Raw genomic sequence first — 25,243 nt, forward strand, 5'->3', positions numbered from 1 at the left:
GTCCTCATGTAATTTTAACGGTTCAGTATCTCCACTTTGGCTATTTCAATCCAAAAAACTCTTACTGTAATAGCAGTTAGTGCCTCAACTGGAGTGATATTTCTGCAGTAGGCAGCATCTTAGAACAGAGGCACTTTTCTTTTTCCCTAGCACGTCTTATTTTATACGGGGAAATGATACGAGGTTTCTCAAAATACAGGAATAGAAAATAATAAATAGGGATCAAGATACCATCTATATTAAGTGGGAGTTTTGTCTGAGACATAGCCTAAATCCTACATAACAAAAGAGACAAAAATACTAGTTAAAAAGGCTGATCTGGGCCACAGAACACAAGCCCAGGTAAATCTAGTGGGAAAAACAAGAAGCTGGAAAATACAGTGAAGGTTGACCAGGTTTTTGAAGGCTGCTGGCTTCCTAAACTCGGTGAAAGCTAGAAATGTGCTGGAAACCACAGTTTGCATGAACACCCTTTGACCCGCTATGAATTTCAAGGTCTGAATTCTTCTCCTGCTTTCTAAAAGGATTTTTCCTTTCCTTTCCCACAAGATGCTTTTTAAATTAAATAAATAAATAAAAAGGAGGAGGCACAAATTAAGGCTGTACTAACGAGTTAAAACAGTGCTGCTTGTTGAGAAGCTCATGTCCATCGTTGCACGGCAGGGTCTGGCTGCATCCTAACAGCACTTCCCATTTGGAAGAGGTTAAAAGCGGAAGCAATACGTCATGGTTTTGCTGAAGACAAGAAGCTTAATACAGAACGTGTCGCAGAAAGTAGCGGTGCAACCATTTGCTGACACCTTTTGCATTCTCTGGCAACACGGACTACTTTAGGATGCGTTTCTTCGTTGCGTTTATGAACGGAGAAGTCAGAAAGAGGGAGATGTATTTGCAGTCAACCACGAATTTTTGAAAAGCTTTACAATTTTCTTGATTTTAGTGGGGTGTGTAGTCCATTGAGATTATTCATTGTGTGAAAACTATTTAAGCCATTTATGACTTTCTCTTAAAAATCTTAAAAATATTTTGGATGTTTCCAAGAGGAAAAAAGATAACAAGCAAAAGCAGAAAAATGACATCTAGAGCTCGTTTGTATTTTATACTAACATAAACACTATTAATAAAGAGAAGGAGGTAGCACACTATGAACAGGCCAGCCAGATTTATCAGCCTCAAAAGCAAGTATATAGCATGTTTTGAAGTAAACAGCTATTTTAATCTGAACAATACTACAATACAAGTCTGCCCCAAATCCCCGAACTCAACGTTTTTCATTTTCTTCAGGTATGATAATAATTTTATTACAGCCTTTCTCTTCATGACCCCGTCCTGAGAAGGTTGCCTTCCAACACTCGAGAACCTCCTGGGTTTCAAATTCACTGGAAGAAACCAGGAACGACATCTCTGTTTGAGAAACGCTAAAGAAAAATTCCCTTAAGCATAACTCGAGAAAATGCCTCCAACCAAAGGGAGAAGCAACGGCTCGAGGAGCGTCCTTCTGCAATTCGGTGCACGTGTGCGCGGGCAGGCGTGTGTGCGCGTGCGAGGCAGAGAGAATTGCTCTAACGAAAGCATAATTTCTTCTCATTCCCTGGGAACGAGCCTGAGGAATCTCGCAAAATGAATAAATAAATAAGTAAATAAATAAAGAATAAAAAAGCCATGAACTGCTGACAAATGGTGAGGCAAACTCCCCCTGGCCAAAGTCCAAACTGAAAATATGCGAGTTAATTTGTTTTCCTGAAAGGAAGGGAATCACCTCTTTGGGACGTGAAGGAGCATTAAAACCTAAAGCCTGAAAAATTCAGCTTCAAAAATGGAAAAGTTATGTCTCGTCCTGCTCCCCCAACCCCACAAGGTAGATTGATACCAAAACTGAGATCTGTACAGAGTAAAGGAAATAAGTAGCCTTTAATATCAAATACCAGGTCACACATTACCCTTTAAAAAGGCCAAATTAAAGCACTTAAGTAGTTTTACTCTTTTTCTAAAGAAACCATTCTAAATAAATTATACTTAACTGCCAGGATAAAAGCATGCTTGAAATGGTTACAAAAACATATATAAGCAAAGAAAAAAATGGCATAAGCTTATTCAGAGCCATTATCCTCCTTCTAAACGATACCAAGTGTAAAAAATAATACAAATACAAATCTGCTTTATATGCATGCAATTATTTATACATATGCTATTATAAAAACATACTTGGCCTCAATATCAGCTTTCTCCCGCACTGCTTGAGCCATCTGTTCAGTCTCAAAATATTTCTTTTTGCCCTTAGCTAAATCTTTTACTGTCTCTTGTAATTCAGCTTGGATCCTTGTCAACTGGTCCACGCACTGAAAAAAGCATTCAGGAAACAAAACATTAATTTTTTTTTTTCTGCATCCAACTAATACGAGTGTCATTATTTTACTACTCTTCATTAAATTTTACAGAGAGCTATGTGGTCTCCAAGTGACTCCAGGTCAATTATTCATGTCTTTCTTTTAAGGCTGATCAGAACATAAAAACCATTTTTCTTTCTTTCAACTGCTCTTTAACTATTCAAATTCAATGATAATTCACAAACTAAACATAAAAGTTCTGAAAGTTCTGATGAGACAATTAGTTGCAATACTTAGAATATAGGAAGGAAAAACCCAAAGGTAACTCAGCAGAGGTGATACCAAAAAGATTAATCTTTCCTTCTCTAAAATTTAAAACCTAAGACAAAATATGCTATGTAAAACAAAATAAGACAACAGGAAGAAGAACAGTATGTTAAACATTATTTTAAGTGATTTTTCTTTTCTGAACTGCATTTTGAGAGCTTTCCAGCAAACAGGGTCGTATCAGAAATTAGTGTCATTCACAAAGAAAATTTAAGGACTGAAAATGCATTAGCTATGCAAGAGGTGAAAATAAATCTGTTTTCATGAATATGGTAACACCAGCTCTACAATATACATTTTACTGTCAGACAACAGCATTCAAAGGAAATTATTAGATTGTTCAGCCATTTCCCAAACCTTATTATCAACTCCAGTGCTGGAAAGTATTAATGTCCAGAATTACAGCATCTTTAAAAGAGATTTTTAAAGATTTTCTTTCTTTCACCCAGAGTCGCTTAAGTACATACAAGAGTAAAACATTAAAGCCTTTATAATTAATTATATGTGTGTGCGTATATATATATATATAATCAGTATTATAGACTGCCTGTGGTCAACCACTGCTCCAAGCAATATTTAGAGGCAAAACCTCAAGCTAGGTACAAAACCAAATTTGCCTTTCTGTCCAAGATCAGTCCCGGGGTGCCACCTCTTCTCACGTCCTTACCACACATCCTACTTCTCCAAATCAAGGTGCCATACATCCATTGCCCTCTTGTGAGCATCCTTTCTAAACCTCTAACTTGTTTTCATTATGTTAATTATTAATGCATTTAATCTTTCTGTTAGAAGCACTGAAAAGGTAATAAAAGAAATAAAACTCATTTAAGTTGAGAATAAAACCATTCTTTGATATGTGCAGACCATTAAAGCTTGGGGCTTAATCACATAAGAAGGGTGATTGTTGGGGGGCAGAGGGTATGATTGGGCATTTTTGGAGACCTCTGAGGGTATGACAGAAAAATGAAAGGTAGAAAAATTGTATATATGGGACAGCAGACAGAAACCTTAATAATCATTGTAATAGGAATGGGATTTTGCGACAGTATCAATCAGTATTTTGATCCCTCGCTTCCACCATCATCAAGAAGTTAAAATATCAAATAACTCCAGTTGTGAACATGGTCATTTTAAAAACATAAAATAAATTCAATTTAAGAATGTAAAATAAGCTTGCTTATACATCTCTGCGGACTAAAAAATTGTCAGGAGAAAGGGGGCCGTTTAGGGGCTTTGGGTTGGGCAGACATCAGCTGCAAGCAAAAAGCTGTTTCAGAGACTTGACAGAGGGCATTTCTTGTTGCATTGCCTCCACGTTTTTAGTTAGTTTTCAGATTTTAATTAGGCTTCCCGTTCAGTCTTCCAGCACAGATTTGTGCCAATTTTTGCAGCGCTGGCGCGCAGCACCTTTTCTGAAGGTACCTGATGAACTGTCAAGGCAGCTCTCTGCCTTCTGCGACGAGGCTCACAGCCGAAACTAGAGCTGGCACTTAAGGCGTAAGCTCACAAGGCCTCCAGGGAAGCGATGAAGATGACGGCACAGGGCTGGGTTGCTACGGCTAGCTGTCTGCAGCCCGCTCGTCTGTGACCCCGAGCTGCTGGGTGAGGGCAAGGGATCAGTTTTCTTAAGAGGTCGAACACGCTCTGCAGGAGACACGTTTACTCGCCCTGTTCCGGATGTCCCCTTGGGATTTAGCCGTAAGCAAAATCCGATAAGGTTGTCTGAAATTGTTCCAGTTTAGTGTTAGAAAGGCTCAGAAAAACGAATTTGATGCAAAGTTCCTCTATACTACCAGGTCGAGAGACTAAAGGCTTACAGGTTTGGAGAATCAAGATGACATCTCATCAACAGCAACTTACGTGCTGCCATCCTGGAAAGAGACACCACTTCTAAGAGAAACTTGATTTTAGCTGGGCATCTCGGGCTAAGCACCCGATTTTGCCGATTTTGTAACTACGGGTATTCTAGTTTAAGTACGAGTATTTTCCTGACTCTGAACGTCAATACCAACACGGTTTTATCTGGATGGAGATCATCATAATTATTTATCCGTTTGGAAATCCAAAGGAATGGGTGACAGTTTGCGCTGTACAAAAACTTGCAGAGGAAAATTAGTGCTATCAAGAGGATATTTACTCCAAGTTGTAGAAAAAGTACATGCTCTTAGAATATCCTATACCAGAAGTACTGCACCGATAATTGCAGTAACTTGTTCTGCTAATTCAAAGAACCTGTATTATTTCTACAGCCTGAAAATGCAACCCGCTCTCCAATTCCATCAGTTGCCCATAAATTCTCTAAACCAGCAGTATTTGGGAAAGAATAAAATTGGAGGTTATTTAGCAAATAAAGATACTGTAAATTGCTACAGCATGTGCTGGAAAGCATGACAGAAAAATAAAATTGCACAGGACAATAAAACAACAAAAATAAAGCTAACTTGGGCTCCACAAAAATAAACGTAACACAGAGTTCTAGGATCCGTACGACAATTTCTTCAAAAAGAACTATCATGCTGATACCTATTGAACAGCCTGTAAAAGAGCATTGTGCAAAACGCTGTTCTAGACCTCGCAGTGACAGAAGTGACACGGAGGTGCCATCACTTTTCAGCAAACAAAACTGAGGCGGTCCTTTCTTTTGTCGTTTACCTCGAAAGCAATATTCAGCCGACCTCAAATCAAATGCAATAAAGGCGATCCTAACAAAGGCTTCACAATAACGCACGGAAGGAGCATTTATGACTACCAGTAACGTCTGAGATGCTTTCAGAGCGTCTTCCGCCAGCATTTCTCTTTTCCTCCTTGCTTTCTCTCTAGGCTAGTTATGCTTCATACAAGTCATACAGTATTTCAGAAGATGGTTCTTGAAAACTTCTGAAAATGTTTGCATATAGTAGTGCTTTTCTGTAAACCACGCTCTTTGGTTAACATCGGAGGCATTCTCCTCACTCCAGTGAAATCCACAGGATACAAACACAAGTTAATTAAAATGTGAAGAGTACTTAGCTTTACATAAACAGACACCGCTGCATTTTTAAAAAGAGTCTCACTGCTTTACAGAAACAGATGAAACGTCACATTTTATTTCAAAAGCATTCTGCACTAAGAGGAACGGTAGAGACTATTTAAGACAACTTTAAAATGTAATAAACAATTACATTTTTGTAATGAAAGTCAAGCGCACTTTTCTCCTCGCACTGCGACATTTTCTTTGTTTGGATTAATAGGTCAATTATAGCAGCTTTTGCAATACTCGCCCGTGATGCCTCTTCAGGACGTCACCGAATAACCTGCATTTCCATGTCTTGAAGATTGCACAAGTCATTCAGGTGTTAGACATGCTTTTTCTTACAAATCAGAGCCTATTCTCACAAAAAAATACTTGCAATTGTCACTGCAAAACCAATTCAACCTAATTACGGCAGCGTGGTGGTAGATTTGCAGATGGGGTTTTGGCTAACTTTGTATCACGTTTTTAAAAATTCAGCTCAGTGCAATTTAAATTCCAGATAAGACAGCTCAGAGCTGTGTTCCCTCCTCAGCAAACCGGCTGTTTAATTCTATAGCAACATGCACATGGGAGACTGAAAAGAATATACATATTTTAGAAGTGCCCTACTATAACATTTCCATCAACCGTTTTTCTAAATAAAGGCCACAAAAGGTTAAAAAAACCCAGTAAACAAACAGAAAACACTAATACCTTTTTCAGCTGCTGTTCCTTAAAGCATCTCACAGTCCTAGCTGGTTCGGAAATTAAGTTTTTATAGTTCTCACAGATATTGAGCCGGGATTGGGCCACTTGCATTGTGCCCTCCAAAAGGGATTTCCAAACTGAGTACATGCTCCTAAAATAAAGAAAGTAAGTTTGGGGGAAGAAAGAAAGAGAGAAAGAAAGGTCACGCATTACTACTGAAAATGTGTGTTGTTTGAAATAAGAGTGGCATACATTTTTCAAAAGATTGCTACTAAAAAATAAAACTAAAACCCAGAATCATTTATGCTGATCTAGCAAATATTTGCGCTTTTACAAAATCTTGAAATTCTACAAAAAAACAAAATTTTCCCTCCTCTCTCTGCCTCGTGATTCAGTCTTTCGGCAAACACTTTTGGGTGAATCCATTGCTCTAACGGAACGGATCCCACCGTTCAAACCAACCGAACAACATCTGATCGTGGATCGTGAATACGGTCACGGATTTGTGGTTCTGGGCATCCTGCAATCGAGCAAATAGTGAGGCTGCCCATCAATTTTGCCTCAGCTACCTGTAGTTTCGGCATCATGCAATAACGAGCCAACGACGGCTCCGGCAGCCACAACACCTCGGAAGCGCTCAAGTCCAGCCACCACAAAGGCGGAAGGAGAAGGTGAAGGGCAAGGAGGAGGTGAGATCTCCTCCACAGCTGGCAAAAAGGAAAGATCAGCGAACTTGCAAAGAAAGCGTCCACGTATTTGTGGACCGCTGGGCCATGCGGGTGGATCGGATGGTGCAGAAGGCAGAACTAACACGTGGCGGCTGGGAAGCAACTTGCATGCAGGAGGGGTCTGCGTGCTCGGGCCGGCTTTTATATAAACTTCAGACCGATAATTCAGTTTATTGCCTTCAGACCGCTTCTGTGTCGGAGAAGAACTGAATGGCCCAAACACAAATCCGTGAACAATTTGTTCCCATTTGAAACAAAACTCGTCAGCCTACAAAGAGCAGGCTAAATATCTTTAAAACTTTTTGAGAACATTTAGGAGCTACTACTCAAAAGCAGGAGGCTTTCAGCAACGGAGTCATTTCTGCTTTCATGTTGTGATCCACCTTTCTTGTTAATGCAGCTAATTTTGGAAACAATTGCTTCTGGCTATGCCTCGCTGTCAGGTGCGATCTGAATTAAGATTAGCCTCCTAAAAAGAAATTTGGGCTTGTTTTTTTTCGTCTTTTCCTATGAAGAAATCCACATGCTTATTACTCTAACCTTAAAGCTATTTAAGAAAATATCTATTCATATACCAACTCCCCAAATATTTATACCCAAAAAGGATGCGCAATTAAGCTTTTTTCCTGTTTTCTCATTTTGTTTTTTCTATCTTCCTAAATTATTCAAGTAAAAAGACATCTATTTAAGCCTATCTCAAAAATTCAGAGGAAAATAAAGCTTCGTTTTTAACTGACAACACTCACGCAACATAGAAAAAAAACATTTTAACTACAGAAGAGAGCTGTTTCACTGCTGAGCAGAAAAATTAAACAGATTGAAAATATAAGAACAGCTATTTCAAGATATCCAACTGTTAAATTACCTATAATCACTTCGCTCATCAGCTTTTACTCCAAGCCAGTCCTTCTTTAAGTACTGACTAGCCAGCTTCTGAATGCTCTGTTAAAAAAAAAGAAAAGAAAAAAGAAAAAAAAGAGTTAAAAACAAGAGATACCCAAAAAAGCATTTCTGCAATCATATCACACAAGTGATAATCTGACATATAAAGGAATAAACCAATACACTTTTAATGAACTACTGTAATAAAGGACTGCTATTTGCACCCCTTTTTACATTGTTGTTTTAATTAGTTTTTGTTGGGTCACCTTAATCAGTTTTGCGTGAACGTTTTACTCCAGAGGCGCTTCTAGACGAAGTCCACAAACCCACACCCGAGGACTGAAAATACTTCTCCATCTGAATAAGCCCAGTGAAACCAAAAAACACAGATGATGTTTTTACGCAGCGTGTGGCAGAACCAGAGCCGTGCAAATCTGAAGTAAAACCTCTTAAATGTAATCGGTCACAGCTACCACGTCATCAAAATCGTTATTTAACCGCCCGGGTTAACCGTACGGGGTTCTCCGAAGTAAGGAAACATCAGGTCATGTGCGTATGTGCACTAGACTGAGAGGTCTGACTCTGGGCGGTCAAGGTTGCAAGCACCACTAGAAGTGAACTGATGGAGCTCAACTGCTCAGGGGGTCCTTTCCTCAGGAGATCCCCATAGACTGGAGACTGAAAAATCCAGTGCAGCTTTAATTATTTATGCCGTTTAGTCTCTGCGTTTCACTTTGCACCGTCTCGGTGGGGGGAATCCATAACGTTATTTTCATATTCACGTTCAGAGCGCTGCAAAATTTAGTTCGTAAACAACGCAGGGCAGGGGGAGTCGCGTGCAGGCTCATCTAACGGGATAGATTGCTTACGAATCCAATATCATCAGAAGATTGGCACGAGAAAAGGGTCCGTGGCATCCAACCCAGAGGATATTCCCCTAAAGGGTTTGCAGAACACAGACTGAACTGAGCAGGGTTCGTGCTTTTCCGCGGTCACTGGAAGAGGACTCCCCACCCTTTTTTTTGGATAAAAGCCTATTACCAAGGAAGTGGGAGACCTGGGTTCAAATTCCCTTTCCAGCTAAAAAAATTATATATAATCTTCTCCCTCTTTAGGGTCCTGCAGGGCAGCCCCGAAGTTCTGATGGGAGAAAAATGTCAGAGGTCCCTCAAAAAGTGCTTTCACCCAGATTTCATTCGTGTTTTACTGGGCACTCGACGCTAGAACCCACCACCTAGTTCACAAGCATTTTGATTGACGCAGAAAACAATGTGCTAATATATCTTTAGTAGAAAGCGTACGTTCTCTCATATTAAAGACATCTATTTCATACGTTATTTCATCTTGGAGTCAAACTCCAAGCAGTCTTTTATCTACTACCGAAATTTTAGCTTGGCTGCACAACACCCAGATCGATTGTGTTTATCTATTGCCAAACGCACTCATAAAAAAAAATAAAAACATATACATAAACTATTACCTTCATATAGGCAACATCCCTGTGCTCAATGTTGCCCAGCTTTAGCTCCTGAACCATCCTGCACGTTTTTGGCTTGCCCTTTGGAGAGGGCTAGCTCTCTCCATTAAGCCTGGCACACCTTTTTGTGGTGCTCTGAGTCAATCTGCTAGAGCTGGCCACCACTTTTCCGTGGCCTTGTTTCCATTAATAGCCCTTAGGAAGCCAATTAAGAGCTGCTATTCCCCATTTTGAACTCCAGTTGAGTTATTCTCACCAATTTACCCTGTACTTTTTTTGCTCGGATAAGGATCATGCCCACATTTCTCGTCAACATTTCCTTCTGACACGTTCACATATACATTCAGCAGTAATTTTTGCAAGCAAAGTTATGCCTGCAACTTCTTCCATTTTTAAGAAGTGCACGGATTGCATTAGGTAGCTCTTAAAAAGTGAGTCAACAAGATGATCAACATTTCCTTTAAATCTAGCAGAGCAGTTTGTGATGAGGTTGGTAGCTCTGCTTAGGTACCTCCACCTTGAGCTACGCTTCCATGGTTCGGTCCCTCCTGCATCAGATTCCATCTGAGAGATGTGCCCCAAGGGGCTGAATGAATGCTTAAAAACGGAAAACTAACAACATAAAAAGTTCACTGAGTCATTGCAGACTAGCTATGTCTAAGTTAAAGGTGCATAAAGTTACAATAGGGATATTTCAAGCCAATTTCGCATTCAGAAACACTTATTGCTGATGTGATCAAATTGACCATAAAACTAGCATGAGTATATGAGCTTGACTATTTACTCCCAACCTGAACAACTGTGCCACAGAAATCAGTGAAACGCTGAATACGGGGCTCCAGCTTTACTCTGAGATGCTTAATCATTTACTATTTTTTCCATCACAACTGTTAAGCCAACAAAAATCACTATATACTTTTCAGAGAAAACAGCTGTAGGCAAACATATTGTTTTTAATTAGACTGGTACAGTAGATTAGCATTCCTAAACTTTAGGCTGAATGTAACTTTTTTTTTTTTTTGCTATAAGATCCTTCTTGTTCTTTTCTCAATGACACTTTTTGTTTTGCTCTGCTGAAACAAAGAATACCACTGTGCAGCTCAAGCTGGGAACTCAACTGGTTGCTTAACCTTTGGCCACGCATGCAGCCCAGGAGCGTGCTCATTCCCTGCTCAAAGGTGCACACATCCATCACGTCCTTCTCAATGTAAACAGCTTGCAATAATGATATTTAAAGGCCAGAACAAGTTTTTCAGGAGGCAACAGCAGCAGTCCACTCTGAACGCTCTTTGGATGTCAGTATTATTTGATAACACGTTTCCCACAGTTTAAAACCTCTGTAGAAGTAACTTTATAGAATTGGATGCTGCTTCACTTAGTAAAGACATTATTAAAATATTACTACGGAAATCCCCACTCATAGTTGAGCGAAATCCATAAAAACCTCTTTTCCCTCTCAATTTTGGTGAGCTTCAAACAGTTAAGCATAGAGTCTCCAAATAAAATTCAGTTCAGGAAAAGCAATGTTGAAATATTAGGATATCGGCAACCCCCTTCATCACAAGTGCAACTGTATCTACTCGTATTGGGCAAAGGCACAGTTCTTGTTTCAAAAATTTTGCCATTTGAAAAATATTACTTTTTTTTGGAAATAATATGTAAAAACACAGTTTACCAAATCTATAAAAATAGTCGGCTCTGATAACTGTTAAACAAGGATTTGTTTTCCTTTTAGTTTTATAGTTTCCTCCTAAAGTAGTATATCATTGAATCGGAATAGCAGTTCGGTTAATCACTTTGAATGGTAATAACACCTGAATGTATTGATTCATTTTAAAGTACACTATTTTTAATCAATAATTATTGATATGAAAAGCTAAGAACGTATGAAATTCCCTGCAAGCACTGTAACCCCCGCTTGCCATTTGTCGAAAGAAATGTGTCTTGTGACTCTTGTGTGTTAAGAATGCATTAAATAGGATTTAGAAAGAGCAAATGCAAAATAGTGTAAACAAACTGGCTTGTCATATTATGCCAGCTTTGACTTAAGAAGAAACATATCCTTCCTCTGCGTCTTCGCTCCTCCAGCAAAACATGTATTATATTGCCATACTACAACTGTGTTACTATTACACCTTGATGGGTACTTCAATTGTTTGCAAAACTAACGGATGAACGGATGGGACATAAGATTGTATCAATCTATTGGCCAAGGAATCAACAGCTAGACGTGACGTTCTACTTCATGGAAACATGAAAAAAACCAGAACAGAGCTTCGTGTACACTCAGATTCATACTTCCTGTGCTGCAGCTTCTGTCTGGTGTCCCTTATTACCTGCTCACCCCACCGAAGGATCTATTTACTGACATTTTCTACAATCTTTCCAGATATCTCCAGCATAATAAGGCTGGTTGCAACAGATACTGGGGGAGGACAAAAGGCAATACTTTGGGAACGTTTGCTAAACTACTAAAGAGAAGATAAACACTTCCTGACAGAGAAGGAAAGAGAAAGATGTCCCAAATTAAAAGGTTAGTGATAGAAAAGTGCATGGCTTTTAAGATGACATACATTAACAGTGATTTTCAAAGCATTCTCAAGATCTTTACTTGCAAGAATTGAAAGATGCTGACGGCATCTAGGCCCTCTCGATGGCAGAAAGCGTGGTAGATACTATCTGATGTAACACTGAGTTTTGGCAAGTACCTACCAACAGGACAAAGTTAGCGCACGTTTTCAGTGTTAGGACCTCATCTCACTCAGAAGAAGCTTTCGATGACTTGCATCACTTCAATCATTTCTCTTTTTTGGAACAGACTCCACCAGCTGTTTTACTTATGTATTTAATGAATAAATCTACCGCCTGCTATTAATGGTTGAAGAAAGAAGTCCTTGAAAGGAGAAGGAGGAGAGAGAAATACCGTCCTCTGAGCAATCTCTAATATCCTGTGATCCCAGTAACACCAACAGAGGCCAAGAGAAAACAGAGCAAATAATCCCTCCAAGTGGGAAAGCAGAAATAGATGGTAGAAAAAGTCCAGACAGATCGCAAGGCCTTAGGCAACACATTAAATCTGAGGCCTGGCAGACACGAAGGACATATGGGCAGCAGATGCCGTAACAAGTCTGTGATTGAAAAGCTTCCTTTCTGCCATGCTTTTTTCACCATTGGTGGGACCTGCATTACTGAAACAGTCAGCAAAAGAGAGGGCGAAGATGAAAAGGAGAATTCAAGCAACAGAAAAGGCAAAAATTCTTACCTGAAGCCAAGCCCAAGTTAGCAAGCTGATGCTCTGTATGTTTAATAACCATCAGCTATGACGTTAGCTATATATGTAGTATAACTACATGATGCTATACGCCTTTTTTCTACTTTGGTAGAGCAACCGTTCCAAGCGCTGACCACTGACAAGTGAAAGAAAATAACGCTTTTTTCCCACCCAGGTAAGCCTGGTAATTTGGCTGAGTGGTCCTCAAGATCACCGCCTGGGCAGCAGGTATAGCGCCAGTGGCTTTCCCGTACTATTTCGCTTTTCTAAGTACTGTTCTGGTATTCCATGAAGGAGACCTTTATACATCTCTCTTTTCTTGACTTCTTCTTTAGAAGGAGTAAGATTACACCCAATTCAACTGACTTCACACAAGTCTGAAAGACAGTTGTACTATTCAACACCATCCACGAAAAAGTCTCCAAGAGTAGCAACAGAAGTAGTATTTTTATTATTTCTAAATTTTCGCTATCACACCCATCAACTGCTTGTGCATGAGAGGAGTTTGGAGAGGAGTTCTGGTTTTGATTTTTTTTAAATAAAAATAATTGTTCAGTAATATTGGACTGTTTGTTTGACAGGAATTTAACACAACCATTGTTCACAGTTGCATGAGAGATGGAAAATTGTATTTTATTCCTGTTGGTTCTTAAAAAATAAAATGGGGAATTTCATTAAGTCATTTTCCAACACTGGAACAGCTGCACTTTGACTAACGTCAGATGATTTTTAAAGTTACATTTTTACTTCCATGAGAGTGAAATTGGCTGAGAGTGAAGAGAAACCACCATGTAGAAAGAATCCTCCAAAAAAGAAATACACATCTGAGCTGTGTGAGATTTTGACATTTCGAAAAATGTCCCTACTGCAAAAATTCAAAAAATTAGGTCCAGCACCAATAAGGCATTCTGGATGCCTGTGTTAAGGCACCTTTCTTGATGCTCTCAGATTCTTTTCTTAAACTAGTATGATGTTAAACCAATTTTATGAGTTCAAAGATTCTCACTTACTGAAATAGTGAGATACTTATTGCCAAAAATTTCTTAGACTGTTTAATTAATCTATATGTATTTTTTTAAATGAGTTTGAATAGTACCTTTAAATGTATTTTACACTGTTCACAATCTCTTCAAAACATTTGGATACACATTTGAACGTGCAAGGAGGGAGGGAAATCTTAATGCAGTGGCGTCTCGATGGCGAGAACAGTACTTCAGCTCCTGAATACAGCAGAACGATTTAGCTAGCAAAGTCTCGATACTGAATTTCAAGTAAGATCTTAAGCTGCCCACAGCGATTATTTAAAGTGGCATTGTGTTTACTAGAGCTACATTCAATAAAACCTTCAATGTTTTAATAAGAAGAAACTCAGGCCAGAACGGGCTCAATTTGGGGATCCTAATGCAGGATATGACTCGGTCCAATTTACATTACAAGTTGAAGACAAAAACGCTGACAGATGCAATTACTTTGTCCTAAGTTTACACAGGGCCTTAGGCAATGAGACCATGACTAAGGCTCATAAATAAAATTGATAACAAAGTACGTAATGGGCAGCAGATGGACTTCTACGATGCATCCCAATACTTTCTAAAAGGCGCACATCAAAACTATGCCCGGACTGTTTATCTGCATTACCTGAAAATACAGTTCAACAAGTGATAAAACAGTTTCCATCTATCCGGAGTAAGACTTGTAAAACTCTTCCTTACAAATATTATGAAAGGCTAATCAGCTCCGCTAAAGCTGCAACTCTAATAATTTTGCTTCTCCTTCCGGTTTGTATGTTCAGCTATTCCTCCCTGCTGCTATACAATGCCTGTTTGGGAAGATATGGAGCTTGCCACCTACACGTCTCATTCTTCAACTTCCAGTCCGTTTCCAAGCTGTTTCATTTCTCATTTTTTGATATTTGAAACATGACTAGAAGACAAAGAGGAGGGGAAAAAAAAGCTCAAAAAGACATTGCATTCACAGCAATGCAACAGCCTCCTGTACTCACAGTAAGCATCACACAGGGCACTCGCAGTCGGGTTTGTCAAAGGAAAGGTCAGACCTCTTGCGTTCGTGGTTTTTGTTTGCTTGCTTGTTGAGCTAGAGACACTTATTTTCAGCTCTTACTTCACCGAAAGTAGCATCTCCTTTAATTCTTCCCTCAGCATCTTGCTCCGGGAATTGAGCATTACTCTCTATGCTCCAATAAATAAATAAATAAATGAACAAACAAATAAGCGGCAACTATATATTCACAGGTAAAGGGAACGCCCGTGAGCACTTACAGAAAGGAAAGTCTATGTTCCCTTCTCCCACCGTTAAGGAGGGACAATCTACTCTTAAAAACCTGATTAAAAAGTCTGATTTTCACTAGCTGCTTTTGAACTTCAGTACTGTTTGCAGACTCACTTGCTGCCCTTCCTGAGTCGGTATCATCTCTAAATTTAGAAAGCTCGCTCCATCCTCCAGTTTACTAACGATAACGCTGACTACTACTGGGTTAAGGACAAGCCCTATGAAACCTCATTCACTTTAACAAAGAACTATTTGATATCTACTCTTTTAGCATGATTTTCCAAATGTTTTTCATCACCCTGTGGTAGTCCTATCCAGACCATATTTCCCTAGCATGCATTTTAGAGGACCACATGAAAGCCTCGATAACTTTAACCTAAAGTCAAGACATCTAGCACCTCCTCTATTTGCAGACCTGTTACCCTTGCAACAGGGAAGGGAGAAGGGGGGGAAAGAAGTCAAACCAGCGTTAAGCTGTTTTTCTTAACACTTTTTATTTATTGCTTTTCTAGGAATTTCAACTAAGCCCAGCGAGATGTAATTCCTTCACTCTTCCTCCCCCAGCGCTCCTTTTAAAAGGGCAGGAGAAGTTTGCCCTTTCTGAGTCTTTCAAATCTCACCCTTAACTCGAGAGTTTTCAAAGACAATCGCTCACAGCTTTAAAACAGGAAACTATCTGAGGCTAACTTCTCCAGAGCCAGGTTGTCTGGACCTAAAGCCAAATCAGATTCGTTTAATCTATCACAATATCCTCTAACCTCTTATATTCCTGACCTTGCATCAGGCCAAGATCTCAATGAAGGGAATTTAACGTAGAGATTAATATAAGCCAAACTACCCGCAACGCTTTTGTTCGTTTGGCAAATAACGAACGTTGGAAGTTTCTTTATCTGCATGTTTCCACTATTAAGAATTGATAGATTATTTCAACAGATTTTAAGGGATAAAACTATACTTTACCAGGCTTCAAACTGTTTGCTTTGTCTCCAAACTCTCCGGCCTTTAGCTTCCCAATTCTGGGTACATATGACAACAAACGCAAACAAACCCCCTCCCGACACTACTATAACGCTGCTACTATAAAGGCTAACTCCATCTTCCCGATTGCGAGCTTACGTCCCCTAACAAGGGAGTCCTCCTTAAACTACAGGATTTCAGTCGACCAGAACAACTGTCATCTTCACGATGCGACTCAGTATACCTAGCTGAATTGTCTGCAACTCTGAGCAAAATTTTGATGCAAAACTTTCTTGTCGCATGCTCCAGCGAGTATTTCAACACGTGATGTGCTTTTTGTGTGATGTTTCCTCTTCTGCATACGCTGCCTACGCGCTGTAGGGCTGTCTGAGCTCTTTGGTATCGAGGGTCAGATGCAAGTTTGGAGACCTTCCTCATGTAGGACGTACAGACATAGCAATTTTTAGCTCGACAGTCTTAGCAGGTAAAATATGCTAAGCGAACAGCCACTCCCAGCTCTCCCTAGACCACAACAGAAACAGAAGCAAGTTAAAAAGTGCTGAAGGCTTAAACCACAGTACTTTTCTGCATAGTTTAAGATAGTTCAACAGCCTCTTGGTCAAAAGATTGAGCTTTCTTGAGCAAACCTCCATTTCCAGTAGATAAATCGAAGTCCTGCATAGCATTACTGAAGAGCGTACCATTGTTTTACAGAGTTTTTTTATGAGCTAAATCTCCTTTTCATCGTACTGCACTAGACAAGAAGGTTGTTGGCCATGTCCATTTTATAACTTTAGACAATCTTCTAGAAATATTTAAGCTTGCCTGTAGTGCATCTGGACATGATAAAGACTCGGAAAGCTGTTTAATAGTCCATGAATGCTCAGCGTAGAGAATGATCGATGGGGTTTTTATTAGATGAACACGCTTTCACGTGTTGGACAGTTGTGGGTGCCTTGCTGCAACAGAAAGCATGGCAGGACCTCACATCTCTAGAGGCAGGATATTTTATCTCCTCACATCAGAACCTGTGCCTTGGAGGTAAAAAGCTCCAGCAGCAAAATTCACTAACCACAGATAGGGAGGAAGAGTACTATTTCTTCCAAAATCCCCCTTCTAAACAAGTGTTTGGAGAGTAACGTGCCAGGATGACAGTAGAGAAGTGCCACCAGCACTGTGGCTCACCACCAGCCACGATAGACTTCTGTACGCTGTTTTTCACACGAACCATGCTGCAGCTCCAAAGCAGCCTGTCCTTTCAACCGTCTCCCCTGCTCTTTACGAAAGAGAGAAACGGGAGAAATCCGTACCATGTCCTCATCATCACTTTTGGCCAGTTTCAGGGATACAAACCAAAAGCATTCAGAGGTGCTACTTAAGATGTTCTGCTTTGCTGAGGGATTATTGAGAGACCATAACCTGGTACTTCCCATTTTTGTAATGCATCAGGGGATTTACTGTATTTTTAAATTCCAAATTTCCAGTAATTCACTTCTTGGGGAGCTGATGAAGTACGGCAGCAACTTCATCTTCTACAATATTTTTGTCCAGGTAATAGTGAGGTAGTCGCTCCTTTACAGAACACAAAAATCAGGATGGGATCTTCTAGGCAGACACTGAACTAAGGCAGGAAAAAAAAAAAAAAAGCTGTATTAACTAGCTAGCCTGGCTGATGGAAGAATTTGAGGGAAAAACCTCAGCATCATTCTTTCAGGGAAAACTCAGGGAATCGCACCAGGGAAGCACTGTGCTGCATGAAGTCTACCACTGCCGACAAGGCATTTGGTAGAGAAAGTAGTAAAAAGCTTAACATAGCTTGGTACATTCCCACATACAATATCCCAGTCACAAAGCTTTCCTTCTCTGAAAAATTTAAATGTGTCACGGTCAACACTTTTTGTTATTTTTTCCTTCTAAAAAAGGAAACGCTTTCTTTCAACAAGAAAAAAGGTATTTATAATCTAACTCAGCCTTTCTTGGAGGAGCCTGGTCAACCAATGTTGCCAAATAACCCTTAATCTAAGTCTCGTAATATTTGGTTTATAAAGGAGCCTAAAAATCAAAACTTTCACTTTCAAAACAGTACTAGCTTTCTCATTGTGCAGAAGTGGTTGAAAACAGGATAAACACATCGTAAGAGTGTGAAAAAGTCTAAAATGTGGGTTTTTTTAAGCGACTTAATGGTTAAGTCAAATCTGCCGCTACTTTCTGGGACATTAAAGGAACTTCAATTCGTGCAAGTGCAAAGAAAATTAAGCAAAAGAATTGTACAATAATAAAAACACCGGGACAGCGGAAAGGACGCTAACAACATAATAAATAAGCCAAGGCGGAATATAACATTACTGAATGTATGCGTTTTCCTACGTTATAACATTGAATTGTAGAAAGACGTGAAAAGAAAGTGGAAATGGAGAAGTACAGGCATGAAAATATATGAAAATATGATGGTAAAACTACATACTGGACTCTTCAGCCACAAAGATGGATTAAACAGTAGAAACAGACTCATTATCAGCATTTGCAGAGACGGCAACAGAGGAGACTAAGAAAACTCTTTGCAAACATGCATAACATCAAAAGTAATAACTAACTGAGGAAGTGGAGTTAAGGAAAATCCCATAGTCAATTTTTACTTCTGTTTCTTAATCACAAGGCTGTAAAAGACATGCAGCTGAATTTCAATGTGATGCAACAGAGAGGCAGGAAAGAATTAAATAAGCGGAAAATTCAAATTGAAACTGGAAAAGGCTGCAAATGCAGTATCACAGAAAGATTAAAATATTCTAAAAAAACCCACAGTCACTGTTTCAGACTACTAAATGCAAAATTATGAACTAAGTTTAAGAAGTTAAAGAAAACAGATGATACAGAAAGAGGGTCTAATTAAGAATCGTACTTTATGAGAGTCAGGACAGGAGACAGAGATGGTGACGCTACCTGTTAAAATCGGTAATATTATCAAATTCGGCTGAAATGCACCAAAGAATCAGATGCCACGAATTAAAGAAAATAGAAGAAACGTACAGCAATATTTAACAAACTGATACATTTATTTAAAAAAAAAACACACACACACACAAACATGTAAGAGAAGGGTAGACAGAAGTGCAGCACAACGTTGTCTTTTAGCGTAAGTCAAAACTTATTAAGAATTGTTCTTGAAAGCTCTAATTCAGACACTACACTTGAGATAATTTAATACGGCCGGGCACCTAGAAAACATTCAGTAAAGTGCAACAGGAAGTTTCCAACACGCATAATGGGGTAAAGAATAAAGCGAGAGTATTTGTTAAGCTCCACAAGAGGGATAAAAAGAACCGTAGATAACCTCAAGGAAGATCAGAGAGATAATTCTCTAAAATCAGGAGGGTTTAACTATGCCAAGTGGAGTTCACCGGCTTTAATCAATAGTAATAGTAATCAAACTGGCTTATAAAACCACGCACATCATTTCTCGAATCTGAAAGTCTATTTGTTTCTTTTTTCCTGTAAAGTGAGCGGTTAATTGCAACATATACAAATATACCCTAAACGTAGGAACGCTAGCGTTAGGACGTTTCCACTACCTTTCTGTCTCGTTTCGGAGACGAATTGCTTGGGCAAATCACATCCCAGACTCTACGCAGTCAGCATCTAAACCTGGGATTGCGAAATCACGCCGCGCTCACCAGCCCCGCTGAGGAGCGCGTTTTACAGTCACCCTCTTCCATGTTGCAAAAAAACCGTGTCTGAACGTGTTTTATTCTCTAAAGTGCAGTTGCCAGCAACTTCTGGAGGTGCTTAGTATTATTCGGAGCATGGTGCCTTCACAATCGAGCAGGTTGGTATTTTCCATTCTGGGGGAACTTCTTAATTAAAGGTTCCCGTTATTACAAAGCATTTATACAGCCCCATGTTTCATACAGCGCAACCTTTTTTTTTTTTTTTAAATCTATCCAGTAACAGCTGGCAAGTAAGGATTAAATTTGCTGTGCTTGCCATATCTTTATTGATCAGTTTATAACAACCTAAATTTTAGTATTCTGAAATCTATCAGTCACTACAGCATCAAAATTAATTTTGCATTTGGTAATTAACTTCAAGGCCTGTTTTGTCTTTACAGTATGGAACCGGCAATTAAGCAAACTTTTATATTTGAATTGGATAAATCAGTTAGTGCTGTTAGTTAAAATGTGTACGTTTTATGGGGAAATATCATGGTAAAATGCTTTTGGGGGTGAGGGGGAGAACTCTGCCTGAAAACGCAGTGTCATACCTTCAGTGAATCTCGTGGGTCTCCAGTGGCAAAGTTTATTCAAACAAAGTTAACTCTAAAAATCATTATAATCACTATTTAGACTTTGCAGCACGGGATTTTTGGCTTGTAATTCTCGTCAATTTTCCTTCGAGTGTTTTTTCTCTAACACTAAGCCCTGAAAGGCTACTCCTAGCACCACTGAATTACTTCAACGATATTTCACCCTTCTATACGTGATACTAAAAAAGGGTTATGCCGAGACAGTCTGTTTCTGCAGCCATGCATTTGTTGACCTACAAAGTTTTGGGCTAAGTGAGCAACGCACCTTTTCCTTAACCACCTCCAAAAATACACACGGCCAAGGACGACGTTCACCTGCGCTCCCCCCTTGCAGTAGGGCCATTCCACCGCTTCACCTCAACCGACCACCCACTCAAGATGAGCATTAATCATCAGCCGAGACAGATTAGATGGATCATCATCAGATGAGCATTAATGCAGGGTTTTCCCTTGGAAAGTTGTCCTATCTTTCTACTACAGGTCCCTCGATGCCAGACTTCCTTTAGGTTTTGGGAGTATTACACGCGTTATCTTGAGAGAAGACTATCCTGATAAAGCCAGCCACAACGAAAGACATATGCTAAATACAGACGCTTATCTAATTTATGTGATAAACTTCAACGACACGTAACGAGGCCCAAGGCCAACTATTTAATTCAGTAGCCAAATGGCAATCATTTCCAGGATGAGAGGCTTTCCACTGATCCTCAAGCCCTTCTTAGGTACAGTTCAGTAAAGGAATTAATTGTACTCCAGACACTACAACAGGCTGTTTCAGGTAGTACATTTGAAGGCTAGACCGATACTTTCTTTTTTTTTAAAACAAATAGCTATCCACTAAAAGCACCACTGCAAGTGCTGAGCCTATAAGACAAAGAGAGGTAACGATTTGCAAGCTTTTAAACAAGCGAAGATGATTCTCCTTGGCTGGGCAACCGTTTCCACTGAACTGCTCTGTGGAAAGGAGAAAGAAAAAAGTGTGTATGCTTACACGTGCAAATAAGTTTTGGTACTCTCATGCAGTCAGAGGAGCTAAAGGCTTAGATTCATCAGTAAAACGCCCGGATTAATCAGCTAGCCAGAAGAGGAGGTAAGTATACGTCAAGTTATACCTAACTATGCTAATTATTTTCAACATTTCAGACCAGTAGATACTTTTTTTTTTTTTTGGGGGGGGGGGGGTCTTCTGCCCATTAGCAAATTTTGGAAATTGACCTGTGAAGAGGGATTGGTGAACTACTCGGTAGCATCAGCAAAGATGGTGTGTTGTGGTGGACAACCTCAAAAACAAATCTCGGTAATGACAATTCCGTCTAAGCACTTTTTCCTGAAGAATTTGTACTCATATAAGGAGATAAAAACTGATGCAACTGTGCCCTGCAGAAAAATACAGGAGAAATTCAAAAGGTTGAGAAAAAAATATTTCAAGAGAAATGTGGCCAAGAACAAATAAACTTCTGCAGTCTCCAGCTAGCCTGCTCGTGACGGCTGATCTGCAAGTTCCTAAGATGACAACTGGGTTCATCGGCCTTTTAAGAACAAACAATCTCATTCTCCTCACTCTGAAATATCTCCCGCGGGCAAGGGATTTTGGAAGATATTGCCAAGAAGAATAAAACGTAAATAGTTTCCTTTCCATAACTCCAAATTTCAATCTTTATTACGAGGCCGTCAGAGCAACAAACTGCTGATTACTTGGGACAACTCACGTTTTTGTAATTTTTTTCTTTTCAACACCAACAGAAGTTTCTTTGATCTTTCAGCTGAGCTGGAATGAAAAATGACATTCTCAAGAATCTTTAACCCGTGGCCTCCAGTTAATGCCTAGGCTACTATCAGTAAATTGCTCCATCACATACTTGACATTGCAGTTCACGAAATGCCAGATGACAATGGAGCATTTCAACCTCAAATAACCCAAAATTATTTTGCCTCCAACTGTCAACGCTCATACAGTTGGTCCCAAGGTTTCCCAACAGGGAATGCAAAACCGATTTTTACTCTTCAGGGACGAATGTAAAAATCAACCCCCAAAAACGGAGTTTGCTGCTCCTCTTATGCTGCTGGGGATAACCAGGACGGCTGCTGCTCCAGGCACCCCGACGCTTCGGGGAGCAGCAGGAGCAGCAAGCCTGGGTTCCCTGCATGGGCAGGAGGGCTTTGCTTGCCCCTTACTGCTTGCACTGTGGTGCAAGCCCAGCTATCTGCTCCCCTAGGCAATTATTTCCTTTGCCTTCCTTAAAGACACTTGTGCATGTTCAACCAAATGAAGGCGTGAACCCGTAGGTGAATTTAATTCAATTGTATGATCTGCAACTTGCTGTTTTGTCTCAGGGAGAAGCCGTTGTCTATAATCTCAAAGAGACCTAGAAGATGTTGCCATGGGTTTCACGGCGATGACACGTGAAATCGATAGTTCAACACACCCAAGGAATCAAGTGTTCAGGTGCTGCAGTGGATGTGTATTCGAACCAGTATCCTGCAACGTCCCTTCTTCTCCCCGTGCAGACATATGGATAGAACCAACAGAACCAGCAAATTCACTTTAGATCCATGCAAATCATGTCTGTTTTTGCTAAGGTTTTTTTTTTTTTTTAAACTCCAGTAGACAAGTAAAAAGAAGAGATGTCCATATTACTGATGAAGCCATGAGAAGATCATGGGGGAACGTACCATCCAAAAATTACTGTAAGGGTAAATTTTAAGTAAAATTTGAGTAACCTTAAACTACCCTTTCTTGCAGCTTAAGTTTGTAAAATAAACAAGGCTTTTTTACATCTTTTCTATTTTCAACACGACCGAAGAGAAGGCACTTGCAACTACTGTTAAAGATTGTGTTAATGCTCGAGTGCCCATAATAAAAAACCTCCACAGCCCAGGATACAGAGCTATTAGGTGCCAAACACTCACGAAGGGGAAAACAGGCTTTTTGAAAATATTTTTTTCTCCGAAGTTACAAGGTCACCTCTAAAGCTACAAAGTCAGCTCAATCTTGCAAGAGCTGCCAAGAGAATCCAAGCGCAGCTCAGTTTGACTTCATTCACCTAACAAAAAATAAATAAAAATAAAATTTCCTTCCTGCTCATTTAAGAGAAAGAAATTTGACGGGAACAATGCAGAAACATTTGTAAAGCTAACCTCCACGCAGTAAATAAACTGGCCAAAACAGCTAGAAGAGAAGGAAAGATTGCGTTGAGATATTTGCAGCAAGAGCTGATTCAGTCTCATTCGGAACATTTGCAGCTTTTAAGTCCACCCACGGTAAATTTTACATATATATATATGTGTGTGTGTATATTTTTATATACACACACGTTCCCACATATGTGTTTCACACGTGAAATCTGTAGACTCAGCATTATCCCTCAAACAGAACAAGGGAGAAAAGCCAGAAAACGCCCAGTTGAGGGGGAAGCGTACCATCTGGTCTCCAACGCGCTAACACAATAGGAAAGTAGTCGAGTTTGGCAGCTAAGTCCTGGCAAGCATATGGCATGTTTCCTCTTAACTGGGCATTTTCGTGTTTTCCTTAGCTTGTGTCAGAACCTTAACAGACCTTGGGCAGCTTGCGTTAAGCTTTCTCACAGTGAAAATCAAACCATGCACAACCACCTCGGAGCTTCTTCGCTCTGGATCAATTTAGAAACAAGGTGAGTTGGAAAAAGAAGTCCAAAAGGAAATCCCTGTCATCTTTTAAGGTTGTTTGGGGGTTTTTTTTTTTTGTTTGTTTGTTTGTTTTTTGGCTTTCTAAATGGGTCCTGAGCCTAATTCTACTTGCGCAGATGCATGCAGCGTTCTTCTAGTGCTACTTTCAAAGAAGCAGATATGGCAAATTCTCAAGTCTGCTTCCACGTCAGGAAAAAAAAAATAGCTAGGACTGAAATCTGGCAGTAAAACCATACCAAGATTATTTGTGACAAACGTGTTTGGGCTCAGAATAAGTTTATTCTTAAATAAATATACTTAATCTTTTTATTTGTGTATTTGCTAACGACTTCAAGACCTGCTCTCAAGTACTAAGCTTACTCACGCATCAACAAAACGAATCAGAGAAGAAGTCAGAACTTACCACAAAAGAAACATTTAAAAGTCCACGCCGGTAGCAAGTGTACTACGTATTTTAATTTGAATTTATCTTCGGGTAGGACTGAAATGAGCTGCTTGGAAACAGGTTCTTATTTCACGCCAACCAGTCGCACGAGTAGTAGCCTATTGCGTGGAAACACCTCGGCATCAACAAGTCAAAACCCTTCAGTCGTTCAACCAGGAACGTCAGCCAACGTGTTTTACCAACCGTATGTGATTTTACTTCTCTCAACTCAGGCGTATTTGTAACTGTCTTGCTGTCTAGCTGCGGAAAAGTGACACAACTCCTTTAGAAGAAAGGCTTTTTTTTGACTATCCTCTTTACCATAAGGTCGTGCTTCAAAAATAAATTTCTCATTATATTTTCAAGTCAGAAAAATCTGTGACAATATGTATTTACTTCATTTAAATGACCATGTGGACCACTGCAGTACCTAAGAGCACTAGTGCTTCTGAACGGGTCAAAACTCATTATATAGCTTATATATATATACATATACACACACACACACGTACATACGCATGTATATACATGCGTGTGTGTACAAACACACACATATATTTTTATGTACATACACACACATATACATATATATAAAAATGCTAGGGCCTGGAAAAAAAAATACTCCCAAAATCAAACATAGTGACAGCTCCTCAAATCTCAGATAAAGATTATATGCAAAGATTAATCTAATATAAACAAGTCGAGCACAGAAGCGAACGAGACCACATCGGGCAACAGAACGCGCTAACCTCAGCACATCAGCGCCTTAAATTCGTTGGAGACGGCAGAGCAATTAAGTGAAGTCGCAGTATTTCATGTTGCAGGCTGTTCAGTTCTTAGCCACTCAAAGCAAAATCTTGACGAGGATTTAGTATTTACGAAACTCCTTTTTTTG

The 25,243-nt window shown here is 39.6% G+C and overlaps 1 protein-coding gene across 7 annotated transcripts in view; it reads right to left on the reverse strand.

The window, feature by feature from the left end:
• Positions 1 to 25,243, reverse strand: part of FCHSD2 (FCH and double SH3 domains 2) — a 168,782-nt gene that overhangs the window by 73,849 nt on the left and 69,690 nt on the right. For all 7 annotated transcript variants that reach the window (XM_068930774.1, XM_068930777.1, XM_068930773.1 and 4 more), the window contains 3 exons: positions 7,948 to 8,024; positions 6,361 to 6,505; positions 2,206 to 2,339 (listed from right to left, as the gene is read on the reverse strand). In XM_068930774.1, the coding sequence (XP_068786875.1) occupies positions 2,206 to 2,339; positions 6,361 to 6,505; positions 7,948 to 8,024 (356 nt within the window). The remainder of the gene's footprint in view (positions 1 to 2,205; positions 2,340 to 6,360; positions 6,506 to 7,947; positions 8,025 to 25,243) is intronic.

The sequence above is a fragment of the Struthio camelus genome, chromosome 1 (assembly GCF_040807025.1).
Source record: "Struthio camelus isolate bStrCam1 chromosome 1, bStrCam1.hap1, whole genome shotgun sequence".
NCBI lineage: Eukaryota > Metazoa > Chordata > Aves > Struthioniformes > Struthionidae > Struthio > Struthio camelus.